Raw genomic sequence first — 21,398 nt, 5'->3', positions numbered from 1 at the left:
TGCCGTCAATCTTCTATGTTTCTATGAAAGTGAACACAAGAACAAGGGGACACAATCTGAGGTTAGTTGGGGGAAAGATCGGAAGCAGCGTGAGAAAATATTCTTTTACTGAAAGAGTAGTAGATGCTTGGAACAAACTTCCAGCAGATGTGGTTGGTAAATCCACAGTAACTGAATTTAAACATGCCTGGGACAAACATATCCATCCTAAGATAAAATACAGGAAATAGTATAAGGGCAGACTAGATGGACCATGAGGTCTTTTTCTGCCGTCAATCTTCTATGTTTCTATGTTTGGCTGATGTTAGGAGAAGTTGGGGAGGGGTGTGTTATGTGACCAAGTTTCCTTCTTGAGGATCTGTGGATTTGGAGAGGAGAAGTGACTTGTCTTCCCAGAGAAATATGTGTGCTGGATGCTGCAAAGCGGAGGGATTTGCCAGATCCACCCTCCCATGGTATGTAAGGATTGGTCTCCTGTTAAACTGCTGGAAAGCAAATGTTAACAGTAATGGTTTAAGCACATCCATGCAAGCTGTTGCCTGCCTTGGAGGAATAAGCATCTTTGCCTTTTGAAAATGGGCTTGTCGTGACTCTGTCTGTTTTAAATATTTAATACGGACTTTTATTTTCTAAAGCGTGCACTTTGCTTTAAGAGCCAAAAACCTAGTGTCCTTTCCATTGAAAAAAAAATTAAAAACAACCAGCCACATCAGAAACTTAAAATGAAATGCCAGAAATAAAATAAGGAACAGCCTGATTGTCCCAAATGGGAAATAAATGAGGCTGGTGTTGGCAGAAAGCTCTGAGCATTTGCACTGTGATGGAAACTACCTTTTAGGAACAGAAGTCAACTGCAAACTCTTCCCAGCACTGGAACCGGAGCAGAGGAAACTATTCCAGCAGTGGCCTCTGGGATTGAAAAAGAGGGGAAAGAATTTGCAGTAAACAGAATTTATCTTCACCCAAAGTGGATGGCCGCAGAAGGGACAAGGATTCTTCTCGACATGGCTCAAAGTCTCCAGCTACACGTCAGGCTTTCTGTCTGCACAGTTCTGCTTCTCTTTGTGATTGCTGGGACCCAGAGCCAGACAGGTAGGTTGTTTGTTTATTTGTTTATGAAATTTATTGGCTGCCCAATCCCATTTTACCAAATGGTAATTCTGGACGCCTTACAACATTAAAAGGTAAAGCTGTACGAAAGCTGTACGAAAGATTATTTGTTTGTTTGTTTGTTTGTTTATTTATTTATTCCAATACATAATACACATTGAAGAGAATAGATATGTAGTAATATAACCAAAGAAACGAATAGAAGAAAAGATATAAAATTATAGTTGAACAAATTTGAAAGGAAGAAAAGATAAATGAGATAAGGAGAGACAATTGGACAGGGGACGGAAGGCACACTGGTGCACTTATGCACGCCCCTTCTAAGGAACCTGGAGAGGTCAATCGTGGATAGTCTAAGGGACAAAATGTTGAGGGTTAGGGGTTGACACTACTGAGTCAGGTAGTGAGTTCCATGCTTTGACAACTCGGTTCCTGAAGTCATATTTTTTACAGTCAAGTTTGGAGCGGTTAATATTAAGTTTGAATCTGTTGCGTGCTCTTGTGTTGTTGCGATTGAAGCTGAGATAGTCATTGACAGGTAGAACGTTGCAGCATATGATCTTGTGGGCAATACTTAGATCGTGTTTTAGGTGACGTAGTTCTAAGCTTTCAAGTATTTTATAAATAAAATACTGCAAAGATCCAAATGTACTCAGCCCCAATTAAAACATGGGGATGGAGGAGGGAAGGATGGGAAGAGGGGGACTGTTATTAATCTATCAACCATCCCCAGTGTGAAACCCCCCCTCCATTGGAACCGCAACCCAGCTGGCAAAGCAGGTCTTTAAGCTCTTTTGGAAGATCAGAGGGACTGGAACCAAGCTCACTCCAGGAGGCAAGATGTTCTGGAAAGCAGGCGCCACTAGCAGAGAAGGTTCTCCTCTTGGACCCCGCTAGCCAAATTCAAAAGGGTCTGCAGCATGCCTCCCCTGCCAGTTTAATCAATAAAATTAATTTAGAACTGAAGAAGTTTCTTGGATGAGAAAAGAATTTTTTTCAAAGGGGGGTGGGAAGCCCAGTTACAATCTGGAAAAATACATTTGAGATAACTTGTATAGACGGGACAAGGGAAGAAAATCCTGCATTCCTGTTACTGGGGGGTTAAAACATATGCCTGAAAGCTTCCCATTATGTGCAGCTGTGTAGGAAATTGTTGATTGCTGCCACATAACCCCAAGCTATCTTAATAGACTGAAACAAATGTAACAATACAGTAAGACCTCACCTATCACTGGTGTTACGTTCCAGACCCGGACGCGATAGGTGAAATCTGCGATGGGGAATTTATCGACTGATAGTACTTATTTAAGTATTTATATTGTAATTGTTTGGTAAGTTTTCATTGTTTTAAGTGTTTATAAACGCTTTCCACACAGTATTTATTTTAGATACAGTATTTAAATACAGTATTTACAATTTTAGATATATATTTTTTTGAAAAACCTGCCGATCGAGTTCCGTGGGCTGTTTAAATATGCCGATCGACTTCCCCAGAAACCCGCGAACCAGCGAACGATCCGCAAATGATTTTTCTCATTAATATTTCTTGAAAACCCGCGATGAAGTGAAGCCGCAGTAGGTGAAGCGCGGTATAGCGAGGGACTACTGTATTTGCAAAAGTTGGGGTTTTCTTGCAGGAGCGCCAATGGGCTTTTACTGTATGTGGAACAAATTCAATTGATCAGGGGTTCTAGAACATGCAGATTTTATGAAAGGATGTAAGGAGAATCTGCGTTCATGGTTTTGCTGCTTTTTCTAGCCTTAAGGTGTGAGGCTAGAAATTAAAATGCAGATCAAAACCTCAAATATTTTTCATGTATAATCTTAGATCTTAGTGGCATTTATTTTCCTGTTTAAGATATTAGATTTCTTTTTCTGTTTAAGATCTAGAATAAACATGGATTTTACTTAAAAGAAAAATGGCTTATAAACTGGAAATATTTATTTATTTATCCAATTTCTACAGCCACTCATCTCAACTAAAGTTTCTGGGCAGTGTACATCATAAAACCAAAACAATTAGACTGATCTAACTCTATGTATAACTTCTTATAGTTTTTGTTTGGTTGCTGCTCTCTTTTTAAAATCACACCTGAATTGCAGTTCACTTCCTTTTCAAAAATAAATAAAGAACGCTGAATGATTATACAGATTTTGATTTCATTATAAATGGGTTATAGAATATGAAAGTTATATCTGGGACAGATGAAAAGGACAATGTAGGAAGCTCTAAAAACCAGTCATTTTGAATTTGAGGAACTTTAATATGTTAGTTGGTTCTTAGAGGCAAAGAAATACTTCCCAGGGACAACTTTCTTCTTAAAAGTCATGCCAGCCTCCCTGAGATGATAGCTATCAGGACTTAGTCTGTCTTCATACAGAATCATTGTCATTTTACCAGAATATAGAAAATACAGCCTTTGACTCAGGGAAAAAAATAAACGGCTCTCCAACCCAAATGTCACTGAACATTATAAACATCTGTCTTTGATTGAAGAGCCTGTAACTCTCCCCGGAAGCATAGATGTCTTTTTTTAAAAAAAAATTGCATAATTTAGTTTTTAAATAATAAGCATTTCTGAAGTTAATAAATTTAGATTGAAACCTAGATAACTATGCAGTATTTTTTTATAAGCTGTACAGGATACAAAAATTTATATTTGTTGTATGTATTTATTAGCTTCACCTTGTAGCTTCCAAGGAGAATGTGGCAAATAATTTTGCTCCATCAGTAGTTGTGTAGTTAACTCTGCACTTCAAACTTCTAATTCTAAAGTAACTATTGTGCATTGTGATATGAATTGGGAATTCATAGAGACAATGTTGTCTCAAAAACATTTGCCTATCTGTTCTAGTGATCAACAGAGCAATAGGGATATGCCCTATGCCTTTGTTAGACCAGATTACAATAATCTTACCTATATTTTGCTTAAACCAGAAAATTCCAGAGCACTAAGGTCTGTAATGGTTGCCTTAAAACATTAGACAAAGCAACTGCCAGCCAATGAAGATTTCATACTTTTGTGATGCCACTCACAACTTAAGTGACAATACTTCTTTTATTTTAGGTTCCCATTAAATAACTAGCTGGGAATAGGAGTGATTTGGAACCTTGGGGAATTACAGTATAACACTGCTTTAACTTTTTATTAGAGCTAATCTCACTTTGTTTTATTTAAATCCTCAAACAATAAAAGCGAATCAGAAAACACAGCAGATGTGAAGGAAATTGGTCAAAGGATATTATTTCTTAACCCCTGTAATCAAAATGTATTTTTATTCCTATTTTCTAGATGAGCAATTTCACCTTAAGAACGATACAGATAAAGATGCCCAAGAGAATGCTGAGGTCATATTAGAGGTAACAAAATCCATTACTTTAGCAGAAAAATGAAGATATCCAGTACAGTTGACTAATGTGGGATTATTCTAGTTGTGGGACCTCCTTATCATTCTTTAGTAAGTTGATTTTTGCCTCCAAATTGTATGCTTCTATCACTCGATTATCAAGTCCATATTACTATTCAAAGGATTCTTCCTCATTTCCTAGCTCTGCAAAATGTGATAGGGTTGTTATTCTTTTAGTAGAAATTGTTTTGCTTTAACAGCACTGGGCTTATTGAAGCTTTGTATAGCTAGGGACCTCAAGTTAATTATTTTAATTAAGGCACTTAATTTTCAGAGGGGATAACTGCCAAAAACATAGGGAGATGTCTCTCCTGCTTCCCATCACATTATAGATCCAGGTTCATAAATAGGGTAATTGGCAGATCACAGACTTTTAAGCGGACTCAGTAATGTCAATCCCTAACCCCCAACATTTTTCCCTTAGACTATCCACGATTGACCTCTCCAGGTTCCTAAGAGGTCAGTAAGGGGCGTACATAAGCGCACTAGTGTGTCTTCCGACCCCTGTCCAATTGTCTCTCCTTTATCTCATATATCTTTTCTTCCTTTCATATATCTTCTCCTCTATTTTTATATCTTTTCTTCTATCCTTTTCTTTATATATATCACTACATGTCTATTCTCTTCAATGTGTATTGTGTATTGGACAAAATAAATAAATAAAAATAAAAATAAACAGATAGGTTGGTGAGTGGCTAAAACCTCTTCACCCTACGTCTCATTCAAAGCATCACAATACGTTTTCCCCCATCCCCATCATTCCACCTTAAGGAGAGTGGCCAATACTTGCTTTTGCTACCAGCAGGTAAAATGCCTGGTATGAAGGGAAATTAAGGTAAGAAAATCCCACCCATTTTTTTTTTTAATTTGTTCTGCAAGCTCAAGGACTTTTATGGCTGGGACCTGTGGCACTCTTTTAGGAAAAAGCCACCAGATGGCGCTGTGGAGTTAATTCTGTGCCTCAGATTGCTTTTGAAGGGATAGATGATGTCTCCCAATCTTGGTCTTTTATTTTATTTTATTATTTTATTTATTTGTCAAAATGTGTACAAGATAACAGGTATAGTATAAACATAAACAAAAGCATAGGTAAATCTGGGCAATAGGACAGTAGGACAAGGATGGTAGACACAATGGTGCACTTATGCATGCCCCTCACAGACCTCTTAGGAATGGGGTGAGGTCGACTGTAGACAGTCTAAGGTTAAAGTTTTGGGGGTTTAGGAAAGGAAGCTGTGATGCTCCTTCCATATACCAGGGTGACTCGACAAAAAATCACACATAACCCTTCCCTGGTATAAGCTGATACAGGAGATGAGCCTGTAGCTTAGAGGCTAAGGCCACTGTCTTACAAGGCAGAGACCCAGGTTCAAATCCCAGTAAGGGTGTGGCTACCCGATGAAGGCAAATAAGCCCAAAATACAGGGGATGGACAAAGAAATGGAAACACCTTGCAGCTCTTCCGTGGAATCTAGATTTGTGATGCTCCCTTCGGACAGTTTTTGTGGAAGCTGGGTTCTGTACGTGTCTATTGAGCTCTGCAGTGATTTTAGGAGCTGTGGTCTTGCGATCCACTCTAACAATTCGCTTTAGAGTCCGACGATCTCTCTCAGACAACTTTGACTTTCGACCAGACCTGTGCTTAGCTGAGGACGTTTTCCCTTCTCTTTCAAAAGCAGTCATTACTTTTGAGACATTACCTCTTGAAATGCTAAACATTCAGGCACTTTCTGTTACACTAGTGCCTGCCATTCGAGCACCAACAATTTGGCCTCTTTGAAAGTCTGAGAGTCTGAAAGTCTGCCATTTCTAGAAGGTTATAAGGTTATAGAAGGTTATAACAAATTTCCTTAAATTTCTATGAAAAAAAAAAGGTAGTTTAAAAAAAAACATATCAAATAACAGAATTTTAAAAAAACATTAAAATATGTCAAGTTTTGATTGATTTGAACATGTTCAAACATTATGATGCCAAAAAGTCAAGTGTTTCTATTTTTTGTCCACCCCCTGTAGATCTATAGTAGTCTCCCTTCCTTTTCATTATTAGCAAAAATGTTATATTATTATTATATATATATTATAAAGGTTTTTTATTTATTAAATTATGGGTATATGCTGTCTATCTCCCTGTCATTCCCATAATTATTTTATGTTTTGTTCATTACTGTAAATGATGGAATCTGGTACACGAGAAATATTTTGCATATATATTTAAAATATTTAACAAGAAAATAAGTACTGTATTCAGCTTTGACCACATTGGTTTCAGCATTGCCTAATCCTCTTAGCAATTTTCATGCTTCAAAACAATAAGCTTCCCTTGGCATGGTTTTGTTCAGTGATACCTGAATGCAGGTATGTTAAGTTAGATCATTGTTCAGCACTGAATATACATCCAAGCCCAAATTAAGAGCATTGGAAAAAGTCCCTATTACTCCCTCATACTTCCTCTTTTTCTTTCTTTCTTTCTTTCTTTCTTTCTTTCTTTCTTTCTTTCTTTCTTCATTCCTTCCTTTCTTTCTTTTTTTTCTTCCTTCCTTTCTTTTTCTTTCTTTCTTTCTTTCCTTCTTTCTTTCTTTTCTTTCTTTCCTTCTTTCCTTCTTTTTCTTTCTTTCTTTCCTTCATTCCTTCTTTCTTTCTTTTTCTTTCTTTCTCTTTCTTTCCTTCTTTCTTTTTCTTTCTTTCTTTCCTTCTTTCTTTCCTTCTTTCTTTCTTCCTTCATTCCTTCCTTCCTTCTTTCTTTCTTTCTTTTTAAATATCTTTATTGACTATTTACATTGAAAACAACAAAAACAAGGACAAAAAACATACAAACAAAAACATAACATACAAGAGCATACAGCTTTGTCACATATAGGTTACTTTGGTATCAGAACTTAAGCATCTAACATATATGCCAGCTATTCTGCTGAGCCTTGTTCCTTACAGCCTATCTATATTTTATTCTATTTCGTTTTCTAACTTTATTGTAAACTACACTTTATAAATTACATGGTTTATATCTCTTCCTCTTTTTCAGTTACTTTGGGGAGGAATTGAAATTACGGCAAACGAGACCATCAAGGTAGAAGACGAAGAACTGGCCACTCTGCGTTCTTCAAAGCGCTTACTCTGGATCTTTCAGCATAAAGTCCCCAAAAATCCATCCGGGATCGAAGAATACCTGGATCACTTCTCTCAGTCTGACACTCCCATCACTCGGGAGGAATTTGAGCAGCTTCTCTTCACGACTGTCTTTACTGCTTACCAGATTCGCACCGTCCAAGGCCTGGATAAAAATCTGTGGATCAACCTTTTCTCTCAGCTGGTCAATGAAATCCTCCGGGAACTCTGCAAACAATTCTGTCCTGAAGAACTGACTGATTCTGTTCAACATTTAGCCCGCAGGCCTTGGCAGGAAATGCCTCCCTATGTTAGTGCGTGGAAGAAATTCTACCATCCCAGCTTTGTGATGACTCAAGGAAACTGATTTTCCTGCGTAAAGGGCAAAACCTGAGTCGTTCTTTCACCCCATAACATGCACACTAAAAATACAGAAATAAATTCGAAGTTTTTTGATCTCCATAATATTATCTGAGACTCGGACCAAAGTAGCAATCTTCCTGCTTTGTTTCCCCAACTTCAGTAGACAGACCTTTGTTCTTTAATGTAATCTGATTTAGGAGAGCCTTTCCCAATGACCTTAAGGTATACTAGAATTCACAGCACCCAGTCATGGCTAGTCTGACAAAGAATTCTGGGAATTGTAGTTCTGACATATATGGAGAACACAAGTTAGAGAAAGCTGATCATGGAGCTTTGACCCTGCTCTCTCCCTCTCTCTCTAGGGCAGGGGCAGTGATGGGCTACCAAAATTTTTACTACCACACTGTGGGCGTGGCTTATGCATTTTGTTTCAACATCTTTCAGTGCAAATTGGGTGCTCCGGGGTGGAGCTCCAAATTTTGCTACCGGAACTGCGATCCTGACCGTACCTGTAGGAGCCCATCCAACCTTGGCAACTTTAAGACTTGTGGACTTCAACTCTCAAAATTTAAGACTTGTGGACTTTAACTCCCAGAATTCCTCAGCTTTGCTGGCAGAGGAATTCTGGGATTTTAAATCCACATTCAGAGATTAATTTTCTCAGTAGAGAGGCTTTTGCTGTTGGTTGGGATTAGGTTTCAGTGAAAATAGGACTACATGTTTCCCCATGCTAACTATTGTTATAAAACACAAATTATCTTCTCAGGTAGTATAAATAATAAGATAGCAGATGCATGTTAAAAGTAAGATCTTGTCATCATAAGAGTAATTGTCTATTTAGCAGGATAACTTTGAGAAAACAGTGCTTAAGCAACAATATTTCTTCGTTTTCTTTTTGTTATATTGTTGCAATGGCGGAAAACCTTACAACTAAAAAGAGGATCTGCATAAAAAGGGAACAGAGAGGATCCATAACGTTTGAAAGAAAGAGTTGGGAGGTGTTCCGTCAGGCAATTTAAAATGCTGAATATCCTATTTGTAAATGATAAATAACAAGCTTTACATATACAGTAAATAAGATACGTTCACCTTGTAAACTGGAAATTATGAAGGCTACATGATATTTTTAAAAAATGAATTAACAAGCTCATGACTGTATAGTCAGAACTAAGAAATATTTGATATTGCCACCTTAACTTGATTGCTCAATAGTGCAATAGACAATTTATCATCTAAAACTGGTTGGAACAGATGCTTACGCCTGGAGTCTTCAGTTCGACCAAAATAATTTCTTTGTGGGCAAAATAAAATTTAGGAATGCTCTAGCAGCTAAACCCTCAACTTATCTTTTCACTTTTTAAAAAAATATAGTCATTAATGAAAGTACCATAGAAGAACTCAACAAACTGATTCTTTTCATTTGTTACAGCTGTTGTACTTTTGCCATTATAAACCATCATATAAAATGTGTGTATGATTTCCTTTGGAGGCATAATTTCTCTGCTTTTGTAATAATCCAACATGCTAACACACAAGTGAGGTATTTTAGCAGATAGATCAATCAGTTAAAAATATCCACAGTTGATTTATCAGGTGTAATCAGTTCTAATCGCTGATGTAGTTGAGTTATTTCTTGGATTTTTTTTTTAAAAAAAACCTGTTTTGGGTCTGCTGTATTTCTGCATTAGATGGAGGAGACGACCTATATAAGCTTATAAGATAATATTTAATACTAAATGATGAATAGCTTTGTGGCTAAAATTAGATTTCCTGAAATAGTTTTAACAAGGATTTGACAGTACTCAAATTTTTTTAAAATATCCAGTACTTTTTAATTTATCAAACATCAAATGATTCTTCAATTATTGGAGAAACACTACAAACATACTACACATTTAAAGCTTGGGATCCTTTTTCATGAATGGAAAGGTTGAATATCGCGACATCAAATGTACAAACACACACAATCCTTTTAGTTTCAGGCTTTATTTCATGTACCATTTTATCTGCCCCTCTCTTGTGATGTTTGCCAACAGTTGAACAGAATGTTATCAATCTCAAACATTCTGCAGAGGGAGCCTTTTTTTTTTTTTTTTTTTACCATATAACCCTTTTCAGCATTTTTCAAATGTCCTTATTTGCATATTTCATTTATCTCCCCTTATTCCTTTACTCCCCAAATTGACTCATGCTTTAGTCTTATGTCTAACAGTAATAATGAACAAAACACACCGACTTGTAAACGTCATTCTAGGGAATGAATGAGAGAAACAACAATGGCTCTGCAGGCAGAAAACACAAGGACGGTGTCCATAAGGAATACACTGGACATGTAAATAGCATGCTTGCATCTTCTCATATGAAGAGTAGTGTTTGTCCAGGACCTGCACAAGAGTTTGCTGCATCTGGAATGCTCTGATGCTTCTTAGGTTGCATATGCACATTTAGAGATTTGACCCTGGAGAAATGTTGAAATCCAAAGAGGATTTTGTCTTAGTCTCTGGATAGATAAGGAAGCCGGTGAAGGTTATGTATTTGCCATGATTGCTGTAAGCCCCATAGCCATCGTGCTGGTGACTGTAGAGCCAGACAGTGTCACCAGCTTGCAGAGGAAGCATAATGCTCTGGCTCTGCATCTCCCTCCTTTTGGAGTGGTTATCATCATAGATCATGGCCTGGACTTCATTGTGGTTCTTCATCAGCTTTACTGACATTGTTTTGAAAGGCATTTTACCAATGGTGAATGAGAAATAGTAGGCGCCTGGAACACGGCATGTAAACATGCCAGTTGAAAAATTGAAGTCGTTCCCAATGTTCACAAACTCTGTGTCAAATGTGATGGGCTCGTGCTGGGTTTGTTTTTCATCCGATCCTAGGAGGCTTTCGGAGCGGGCAGCTGAAAAGGCAGAGCGGGGATCCTGTGGTCTAGCTGGTTCATCAGAAAGCAGGAGTCTTTCCGAGATTTGGTTTTGGTTGATGGAAAGCTGCTGAATGACATGGGAGGGAGGCTGAGAGGGTTCTTTTCCTATTTCTGGAGATCCTACTCTGTTTTGGAAGTAGCTAGAGGTGTCTGGATAAATGAGGTACCCATTGAAAGTTGTATAGGGGCCCACATTGCTGTACAGGGCATACTTTGGATCCCCATGGAGACGTAGCCACACAGTATCACCGTAGTCCAGTTGTAGCATGGCACTTTGGCTGGCCACTTTTCGCTCTTTGCGGTGATGCTCATCATATACAATTGCCTGCACTTCGTTCTTGTTTCTCATCAGCATGACTGATAAATTCTTCTTGGGGTACTTTCCGACGGTGAAGGAGAAATAGTAAGCTCCGGGGATACGACACCGGAACAGCCCAGCTTTGGGGTCAAAGTCATCCCCTATGTTTACATAAACCTTGTCAAAGGTGATCACCATCTCAGTGCTTCCTTCCATGCTGCTGGTCCTAGCGACAGAGAAGGCAGACCGGAATTCCGTCCCGGAATCAGCAGGGAAGCCATACGCAAAGCAGAAGGCCAGGTGGAATAGAAGGCCAAAGGAAATTTGATCTTTCCGCTGGATCATCATATCTATAAAAAAAAGAAAGATGGAAGGGAGGAGACAATTTAACCAATGTATTCAAAAACTGCTTTTCGACCTGAGAGTAGCCTTAAAATTGCACTTACTTTTGTAAAGCCAACAGATAAAACCCAGACCCTGTTACATTTGATACCAGCTCTTTATTGGTAGCATAATAAGAATAAGTATTTTACACTACAAATGCAACAGAGTGTAATACTTAATCAACATGCAAATGATAGGATCACACAATATATCTGAAGATAGATATACTTTTCACTATTAGTTCTCAAACCTGAAACAATACTTGTTAACTTGCAGAAACATAGTATGGCTATACCTTTTTTCCTCGTTGAAATGCAAATATGTAGGTAGGATTAGTTTGGGAACATGTTAAGTCTGTATTTAGTATCAACAGGACGTCTCCAGACAAATGTTTTTCTATATTGATTTTGTTTCAAAATACTGTTGTTGCAGTAACCTAATTGAGTTGTATTTTACACTACAGTTTAAAAAAAATATTCTTAATGCTTTCCCCCCATCTAATTTACTGTTGTAATCTTGGGTTTCAGTTTTCAGAAATTATTAACACCTATGTTCTGCCCCAGCATTGAGCCCTCCAAAATAAGATGCACACCACTGGATTTACTACAAAAGGTTTTACTACTTACAAAAGTCTTATGCAGATTGAGTATTTTTGAAAAGAAGGTAAAATCTAGGAAAGGCTTCACCGCAATGATTATAAAGTCTTATTAGCTGGCCAGAATCCCAAGAAGAGATAAACACAGCAATAATTATCAAGTTGAAGGAAGATTCAGTAGGGTAGACTTACAGAGGTTGGCTGGAAGCCCAGAGCTAACTACTGCAGCCAAGAATGTGGTTCTTTTAAACACAAGCTGAAGGAACAAGTTCCAACAAGATTTCTGAAATGAACTATCTTGTTCTCTGTGCTGAAGCACCACATGAGTCCCCCTTAAATAGCATGAGGAGTGGCCCAGTAGCCAGCAGTGCTACTCAGGAGGAAGCCTCTTCCTGAGTAACCACTCTTGCCTCCTAGAGGCCCTGTGAATCCTAGCATCAAGAAAAGGCTCTTCCTCTTCTCCTGAGTCACTCATCTCAGGAGGTCAGAGGGCCCTCGTTGCTCTTCAGCCTCTGACACCACATTCTCTTTGCTGTCAGTCTTGGGTTCCAAGAATACAGGTTGTACTGCCGCCTCCACTGTCTTTGAGTCCTCTGGGTCCATTACTAATTGTGCAGGACACGAATAGGCCATAACAAGCTGTGTATTGTTATTATTGCTATTATCATTGGGGTTTTTTAAAAAATTATGAAACACCATTTCATTTAGGATTCATGAATATTCAGATGCCGATTTTTTATTCTATTATATTCACTTGATTAAAGAAGAATGCAGAATTCACATTTCCATTTTCTACCTCTTCCCAATCCCCAACAAGTTGGCCTAAATGACACCGTCTCATTGCCAACAGTAACAGTAAGGATAATTTTCAGAAATCTGAAAAAAAGGTAGGTGCAGGTGTATGTGTGTCTGCATAAGAATGCATAGAGCGCTGGTGAGACCACATTTGGAATCCTGTGTTCAGTTCTGGAGAGCTCACCTACAAAAAGATATTGATAAAATTGAATGGGTCCAACGACAGGCTACAAGAATGGTGGAAGGTGTTAAGCATAAAACGTATCAGGAAAGACTTCGTGAACTCAATCTGTATAGTCTGGAGGACAGAAGGGAAAGGGGGGACATGATCGAAACATTTAAATATGTTAAAAGGTTAAATCAGGTTCAGGAGGGAAGTGTTTTTAATAGGAAAGTGAATACAAGAACAAGGGGCCCCAATCTGAGGTTAGTTGGGGGAAAGATCAGAAGCAACATGAGAAAATATTATTTTACTGAAGATGCTTGGAACAAACTTCCAGCAGACGTGGTTGGGTTATTATAAAACATGGAATTCTTTTTATGATTGGTTCAAGAGAAGGAATGAAAGTTCAAATTAAAACACGATCATAACAATTTGTTATGTTTTTTTCTTTTTGGTATAACAGATTTGGTACGATATGTATACAGTAGTTATATGTAAACAATTTTTTAAGGAAATTAAATATTTAATAAAAAGTGTACAGAAGGCTGGTAAGAAATAAATGATAATAAATAAAATATGGATAACCAAAATGATTAATAGTGAATACCGATTGTATTTAGCAGAAAATAATTTGATAATAGAAGAAATTGTATTTTCCCTCCTCACACGAGGTTATAAACTATACATTTTTTTTATTTGTTTTTGTTTGTTATTGTTGTTTTTTGTGGAGGTTTTTTGGTTGTTTATTTGTATTTTTGTACTTTGTAAATGTATGCATGTTTATTTTCAGTTACTATGTTTTTTAAGGAATTCAAATATTTTATTTTTTTTAAGAGAAAATATTATTTTACTGAAGATGCTTGGAACAAACTTCCAGCAGATGTGGTTGGGAAATCCACAGTGACTGAATTTAAACATGCCTGGGATCAACATATATCTATTCTAAAATAAAATACAGGAAATAGTACAAGGGCAGACTAGATGGACCATGAGGTCTTTTTCTGCCGTCAGTCTTCTATGTTTCTATGCAAAGGGAAACCTATGTGTGTAAGAATGCAAAGGGAAAAATATTCCCGTATTAAAGCGAAACAAGTTGTTAAAGTAATAGATCAGAATTCTGACTATAGTGAATCACTCTGGGGGGATTTAAGAAAAGATAACACTTAATGCATTTCGCCTGCTCCAATGTTTATGATTCTAATGACAAGGAGCCAAAACATGATCCGTGGGCACTTTCAATCTGAGAACAAGTCTGTCAGTCACTGCCAAGATACGAAGCTCCATTCACTATCCTTCCTCTCCCAAGGTTATTAAAACATCACTCAGTCGGAAGGCCTGGTGGCTGGGATCTCTTGTCTGCCATCTCTGTCTCTCCCTGTCATTTCAAAGCTGGTCTATTGCCATCAACAGTCTACAAATTTAGAGGACTCTTTCATCAGAGCTAACTGTACTGTCTTAGGTGGAAAGTTGGTATTGCAGACATACTGCTGCCATATGTACTCATCGTCCTACGTCTAAGCAGAGAGACATTCAGAGGTAATACTATTTACTTGGGGTTCAGGTTTTTTGGAAGGTGTACACCGGAGGGTGATAGTGTGTCTTTGATAAATTATAATACAGTGATACCTTGTCTTACAAACTTAATTGGTTCTGGGACGAGGTTCTTAAGGTGAAAAGCTTGTAAGACGAAACAATGTTTCCCATAGGAATCAATGGAAAAGCGATTAATGCGTGCAAGCCCAAAATTCACCCCTTTTGCCAGCCGAAGCTTCTGTTTTTGTGCTGCTGGGATTCCCCTGAAGCTCCCCTCCATGGGAAACCCCACCTCTGGACTTCTGTGTTTTTGCAATGCTGCAGGGGAATCCCAGCAGGGGAATCCCAACCTCGCAAAAACGAGCGCTACGCTGGCAACGGAAGTCCGGAGGTGGGGTTTCCCAGCGAAGGGAGCATCAGTGAAATTGCAGCATCGCAAAAATACCAAAGTCCTCGAAACCCTACCTCCGGACCTCTGTGTTTTTGCAATGCTGCGATTTCACTGAGGCTCGCCTCACAGGGAAACCCCACCTCCGGACCAGCGAAGCACCCGTTTTTACACTGCTGGGATTCCCCTGCAGCATCACAAAAACACGGAAGTCCGGAGGTGGTGTTTCCCATGGAGGGGAGCCTCAGGGGAATCCCAGCAGCACAAAAATGGGTGCTTCACTGGCAATAGAAGTCCGGAGGCGGGGCATCCCAGCAGTGGCGGTGGGTTTGTAAGGTGAAAATAGTTTGTAAGAAGAGGCAAAAAAATCTTAAACCCCGGGTTTGTATCTCGAAAAGTTTGTATGCCGAGGCGTTTGTAAGACAAGGTATCACTAACAACACTCTTTTCACATAATGTATTTGTAATTATAACTGAAAAAAACACCTTTAAATTAAAAAGAGAGAAAAGAAACAGCAAGCTATACTTGAAATAAATGAAATCCGCTTCACAAAAGCATAAAGTAAAGGATGGTATGTCAAAGTCTTTTTTTTTTCACTTTAGATATTAATATTGGATTAGAGAACACATTTGGATTCAACCGACTCCGGTGTAATAGAGTTAGAAGTAATTTGAAAAATGTTATTAGCTCAGCAAAACTTAGAATGAATTCCTATTTTATGAACAGCAATCATTAATGATAATAATAATAATAATAATAATAATAATAATAATTAATTAGATTTGTATGCCGCCCCTCTCTGAGGACTTGGAGCGGCTCACAACAATAAAATATCATATACAAATCCAGTGTTAAAACAGTCTTTAAAAAAACCCTATTAAAACAGTCATACAGTCCAAACACACCATCCATAAAATCAAAGGCAGCTAAGGATATATCAATTGCTCCATGCCTGGTGACATAGATGAGTTTTCAAAAGTTTGCGAAAGGCAAGGAGGGTGGGGGCAGTCCTAATCTCCAGGGGGAGCTGATTCCAGAGGGCCAGGGCCGCCACAGAGAAGGCTCTCTTCCCCTGGGTCCCACCAGATCCCCAGATGGCATTGTTTCGTCGACGGGACCCGGAGAAGGCCAACCCTGTGGGACCTAATCGGTCACTGGGATTCGTGCAGCAGCAGGCGGTCCCGGAGGTATTCTGGTCCGATGCCATGTAGGGCTTTATAGGTCATAACCAACACTTTGAATTGTGACCGGAAACTTATGGGTAGCCAGTGCAGGCTGCGGAGTGATGATGGAACATGAAACATCCCCCCTCCCCCAACTATCTTCCTCTTTTTGAAAAATTTCTAATGGTTTATTTGGCTGTGGTTGTTTTGTACATTCAGAGATGGTGATGGGAAGACTTTCTTGAAACCCAACATCATGCATTTATTTGTGCATAGGCTGGAAATGACGAGAAGATAGTCCAAGTTTGTTCTGGATAGGAACATAGAAACATAGAAGACTGACGGCAGAAAAAGACCTCATGATCCATCTAGTCTGCCCTTATACTATCTTTTGTATTTTATCTTAGGATGGATATATGTTTATCCCAGGCATGTTTAAATTCAGTTACTGTGGATTTACCAACCACGTCTGCTGGAAGTTTGTTCCAAGGATCTACTACTCTTTCAGTAAAATAATATTTTCTCATGTTGCTTCTGATCTGTCCCCCAACTAACTTCAGATTGTGTCCCCTTGTTCTTGTGTTTACTTTCCTATTAAAAACACTTCCCTCCTGAACCTTATTTAACCCTTTAACATATTTAAATGTTTCGATCATGTCCCCCCTTTTCCTTCTGTCCTCCAGACATGAAGTCTTTCCTGATACGTTTTATGCTTAAGACCGTCTACCATTCTTGTAGCCCGTCTTTGGACCCATTCAATTTTATCAATACAGTGGTACCTCGAGATACGAGTTTAATTCGTTCCGGACCTGGGCTCTTAAGTCGAGCAGCTCTTATCTCGAACGACTTTTCCCCATAGGAATTAATGTAAATAATTTTAATTGGTTCCAGCCCTCAAAAAACTCACAAAGTTAGTCTAAATTATGCAGAAAGACATGTTTTTAATGAAGAAATGTACATGTACATATAAATGAATAATGAAGTTTCTTTCACTTAACTTGTAAACTTTCTTAAACTTTTAAATTTACATATGTTCAACTTCTCTGCCACCCAATCCTGTAGGACAGAGGTCCCCAACCCTTTTTGCACCAGGGACCGGCTTTAAGCGATCAAGAGAGGAATGGGTGAATGAATGGACGGAGGGTGGGAAGGAAGGAAGGAAGGAAGGAAAGAGGGAAGGGACAGGAACAGAGGAAGGAAGCAAGGAAACTTATGAAAGGGGAGAGTAAGAGAGGAATGAGTGAAGGGAGGGAGGGAGGGAAGAAGGTGGGAAGGAGAAAGAAAAGAAGAAATAGAGGAAGGGAAGGTAAAAGAGAGAAAGAAAAAGAGCAAGAAAGAAAGAAAGAAAGAAAGGGGGAAGGGACAGGAACAGAGGAAGGAAGCAAGGAAACTTATGAAAGGGGAGAGTAAGAGAGGAATGAGTGAAGGGAGGGAGGGAGGGAAGAAGGTGGGAAGGAGAAAGAAAAGAAGAAATAGAGGAAGGGAAGGTAAAAGAGAGAAAGAAAAAGAGCAAGAAAGAAAGCTGCAAGCACCCCCCCCCCGAGCCCCCCAGGCCGGCTGCAACCTTTTAAAACATGTGCGCCGCTTCGCAGCTGTCTCCTGAAGCCGAACGCGGAAGTTAGCGTTTGGCTTCAGGAGACAGCTCCTTGGCGCTTGTATCTCGAATTTGGGCTTGTAAGTAGAACAAAAATATCTCTCCCCTCCCAGCTCTTATCTCGAGTTGCTCTTAAGTAGAGCAGCTCTTATGTCGGGGTTCCACTGTATCTTTTTGTAGGTGAGGTCTCCAGAACTGAACACAGTATTCCAAATGTGGTCTCACCAGCACTCTATATAGCAGGATCACAATCTTCCTGCTTGTTATACCTCTAGCTATGCAGCCAAGCATCCTACTTGCTTTTCCTACTGCCCGACCCCACTGCTCACCCATTTTGAGACTGTCAGAAATCACTACCCCTAAATCCTTCTCTTCTGAAGTTTTTGCTTCCACAATGAAACCAGGCCTACTTCTTAAATCCAAAAAAGGTTCAACATTGGGTTCCTTTCTACATTTATATTTTCTGAAAGCACAATGTATTCAGTATCATCCAATCAGAAACAGAATTTTCCAGTCATTTTTCCTCATTCCCAATGCATGTTCCATGTATGATCTGTGAGAGCGGGGTGATGAATCCAGTTAATAATCAACTCTTCTGGTTCAACAGAGCAGCATGCGCAGCAATAGAACAGTATCTTTGGTTTCAACCAACATATATTCAGCAACACATTTTTCTTGACACATTTTGACCACTGCCTTCACTGACTTCAATTTCAAATATTATCAACATGCCCAAACTGTCACTTCACATAAATACCAAGGAAGATTATGGGGATGATGAAAGGTGTTAAGGTCTGCAACATTGTTAAGCACATAACCATTTAAAACAGAACCAAATCCTAGCACCACTTCTGCTGCTCACAGTGTAAATGATGGCACATTTTGCTGAATTACAGGTACTTCGGGTGAGGGAAAAAAATTGAACTATTTATTTGTCTCTGGAGTTTGTAGCCTGGTGCAATCAAACAACTCACTGGTCTACAGGGAGTACCACACAAAAATTATCACATCCATCATAAACTCTACTCCATACAATATTAAGACCTCAGTAAAAAACAGAAATGACAAAAAAATCCTAAAAATAAATGATGCACTAAATCAAGTATGCCCTCCATAATAATTCAGTTTTCAATCATTTCCTGAAAGCCAGAAGAGTGGGGTAAGTTTGAACTCCGAGGACGGGATATTGCAGATCAATAGTGCTGCCACTTCTGATGGTCTCCACTCAGGGGTGGGCAGCAGGCAGGATGGAGTGGAACGCAATTCCACTGGCAAAAATGAAGATGCGTGTGCAGCTCCAGTTGATCGGCCGCTGTCACTTCCTGGATTACTGGTCTCAGCTTGGGTCTCCTTTTTTCCCCTGCTGCTGCATCTGCGCTCCTTGCTTTTTTCCTCTTTCCTTCTTCCTGGCCTTGAACAAGCACCCGTTCATCTAGTTACCCAGCCTAAGGCAAGGGGGGTGACCCAGGAAGAAGAGCACAGGAAACGCAAAGCGAATTATCAACCCAGCAAGCGATACTGGTAAGGCTGTAAGTCGAGGATTAACAGTTCACTTGAACGGTGATCGTTCAAGCCACTCCCACCTGGTTACATGGCTGGCAAGCCAAGTCACATGACCATTAAGCCACACCCACAAAATAAGCCACACCCACAGTGTGGCAGTAAAAAATTTGGCTGCCCATTATTGTCTCCACTGCCATTCTAGTAGACATCATGGAGTCTAGAATACTCTTTCTCAAATCCTTTAAGACAAGTGGACTTCAACTCCCAGAATCCTTCTGCCAGCATGAATGCTAGGAACTGAGGTCCACATGTCTTGCCAGCTTTGAGAAATACTGGTCTAGAAGAAGTCCTAAACTGCAAATGGGTTCCTTCATAATTAATGCATGCCCATCCAGAGACAGCCCTGGGATTGACAATAAGGTTTCCATGAACTTTATTTATGACGCAACTTAGCAGATGTTAAACCATGTCTATTTGAAGTGGCAGAAGCAACTGGAAAATCCCCATAAATGCTTCTACTTGTGGCTATGCTCTGAATGACCTGGAAGTCAAACAAATCAAAATATTGCAACTCACATTAAAACTGCAAACCAACTGCAAAATGTTTTCCCACTACAGAAAATGGAGCTTTTCCTAATCGTGTTTTAAACTGGCATATTGTCAGTTCAGCTACCTGGTAAATTGATTAAATCAGTAAGTTAGATGAAATATCAAGATGTTGGAAGAAATGAAACTCGATAGCTACACAGACTATTTTATATATATATCTCCAAATTTGATTATAAGATGCCTTAGAAAATCCAGGCACTTTCTGGTTGATTGCATTTAATACATCACATTCATTGTAATGTTTAAGGGCAGTTTGAGTCTGTCATCTGCACTTCCATTACTGTCTGGTTCAGTTCTGCAACCCAACAAGACAGACACAGGCTTCAGAGGATAATCAGTGCCTGTGGACCAGCAATGACAGAACTGGATCCATGACACCATTGTCACATCACCAGCAGGCCGCTAATGGTTCGGGTGATCGGGTCCGTACTGGGAGGAACCCATCCCTGCTTTGGATACACACTGTTCTGTCAGGCTCTCTGGTAGACTACTCCCAAAAATTCACAGGTACAAATTTCAGACACACACCCGTTTGAAAATTCAAAACAATGTTCTTTATAATGAAAATTCACTTAAACCAAGCCCTCTTTTGGTATAGCAAAGAGCACTCATCTCCAAACAAACTGGTAATTGGTACAAGTCCCTTATCAGTTCTGTGATACTTAGCTTGCAGCTGTGAGGCAATTCACAGACCTTCTTCTTTCACAAAGTGAAACACACTTTGCTCTGGTTTAGTTTCAAAGCGGGGGGAAATCAGCACACAAAAGGTCAAAGTCAGTAAAGCAGTCACGTAATACAAGGATCAGATAATCCTCCACAATGGCCAAACCCACAGGCTGCTATTTATAGCAGCCTCACTAATTACCACAGCCCCACCCAACCACAGGTGGCCTCATTTTCTTTGATAATAATCTCTCAGTTGTTGTTGCCTATGCATCGCTCTCCGCATGCGTGGCTGTATCATTAACTCTTGTTCTGAATCCAAGGAGGAGCTAGATAATTGATCTACTTCTGAGCTGTCTGCCCCACTCTCCTCCTCCCTGTCACTCATGTCTTCTTGGTCAAAGGAGCCTTCATCAGCAGATTCCACCAGGGGCAAAACAGGCCTGCATCATGTGGATGTCTCCCCCACATCCACAGTCCTTGGGGCAGGAGCTGGGCCAGAGCTAACCACAACACACACTCACCCTATCTAATCTGGTAGGACAGGTAGATACCTTAAATGTCTCATTTGCCAAGGTTACTTTGAGATCTGTAATAAAGTGTCCTGAAATGTTAAATATTTTGATATTATTCCAGCCATCTGTTGAGGTGAGCAACACCTCATGCAAGGTTAGGCTTTTTAATTAAATTTGTTAATTAGAAAATTCCTTCTAATTTGAGGAGGACCTGAAGGTAGCATGTGTTACTATGGCTTGAGGGGTACATGAATGGGGTTGTACTGTATACTGGTAGTCTCCAGATTATGT

At 39.3% G+C, this 21,398-nt stretch overlaps 2 protein-coding genes across 2 annotated transcripts in view; one reads left to right on the top strand and one right to left on the bottom strand.

Annotated features, from left to right (window-relative positions):
* Window positions 1-1,004: 1,004 nt before the first annotated feature.
* FAM180B (family with sequence similarity 180 member B) lies at window positions 1,005-8,036 on the top strand. The gene is made up of 3 exons (XM_070734697.1): window positions 1,005-1,092; window positions 4,404-4,471; window positions 7,538-8,036. Exons 1-3 carry the CDS (start codon window positions 1,005-1,007, stop codon window positions 7,985-7,987), a joined length of 606 nt encoding a protein of 201 aa, XP_070590798.1. The 3' UTR covers window positions 7,988-8,036.
* Window positions 8,037-10,427: 2,391 nt separating this feature from the next.
* C1QTNF4 (C1q and TNF related 4) overlaps window positions 10,428-21,398 on the bottom strand; it is a 35,186-nt gene continuing 24,215 nt past the window's right edge. Inside the window, exon 2 of the mRNA XM_070734683.1 lies at window positions 10,428-11,551. Coding sequence (XP_070590784.1) covers window positions 10,428-11,549 — 1,122 coding nt within the window. The 5' untranslated portion in view covers window positions 11,550-11,551. The remainder of the gene's footprint in view (window positions 11,552-21,398) is intronic.

Source organism: Erythrolamprus reginae, chromosome 1 (genome assembly GCF_031021105.1).
Source record: "Erythrolamprus reginae isolate rEryReg1 chromosome 1, rEryReg1.hap1, whole genome shotgun sequence".
Taxonomy (NCBI): domain Eukaryota; kingdom Metazoa; phylum Chordata; class Lepidosauria; order Squamata; family Dipsadidae; genus Erythrolamprus; species Erythrolamprus reginae.
Note: the sequence above shows the minus strand (reverse complement) of the source record. Positions and strands in the feature narration are given on the sequence as shown.

Bases quoted from the DNA above. Each gene is read 5' to 3' on its own strand.
- FAM180B (XM_070734697.1), top strand. From the start codon at position 1,005: ATGGCTCAAAGTCTCCAGCTACACGTCAGGCTTTCTGTCTGCACAGTT. The intron at 1,093-4,403 runs GTAGGTTGTTTG...CCTATTTTCTAG, and splicing joins TGGGACCCAGAGCCAGACAG to ATGAGCAATTTCACCTTAAG. The intron at 4,472-7,537 runs GTAACAAAATCC...CCTCTTTTTCAG, and splicing joins ATGCTGAGGTCATATTAGAG to TTACTTTGGGGAGGAATTGA.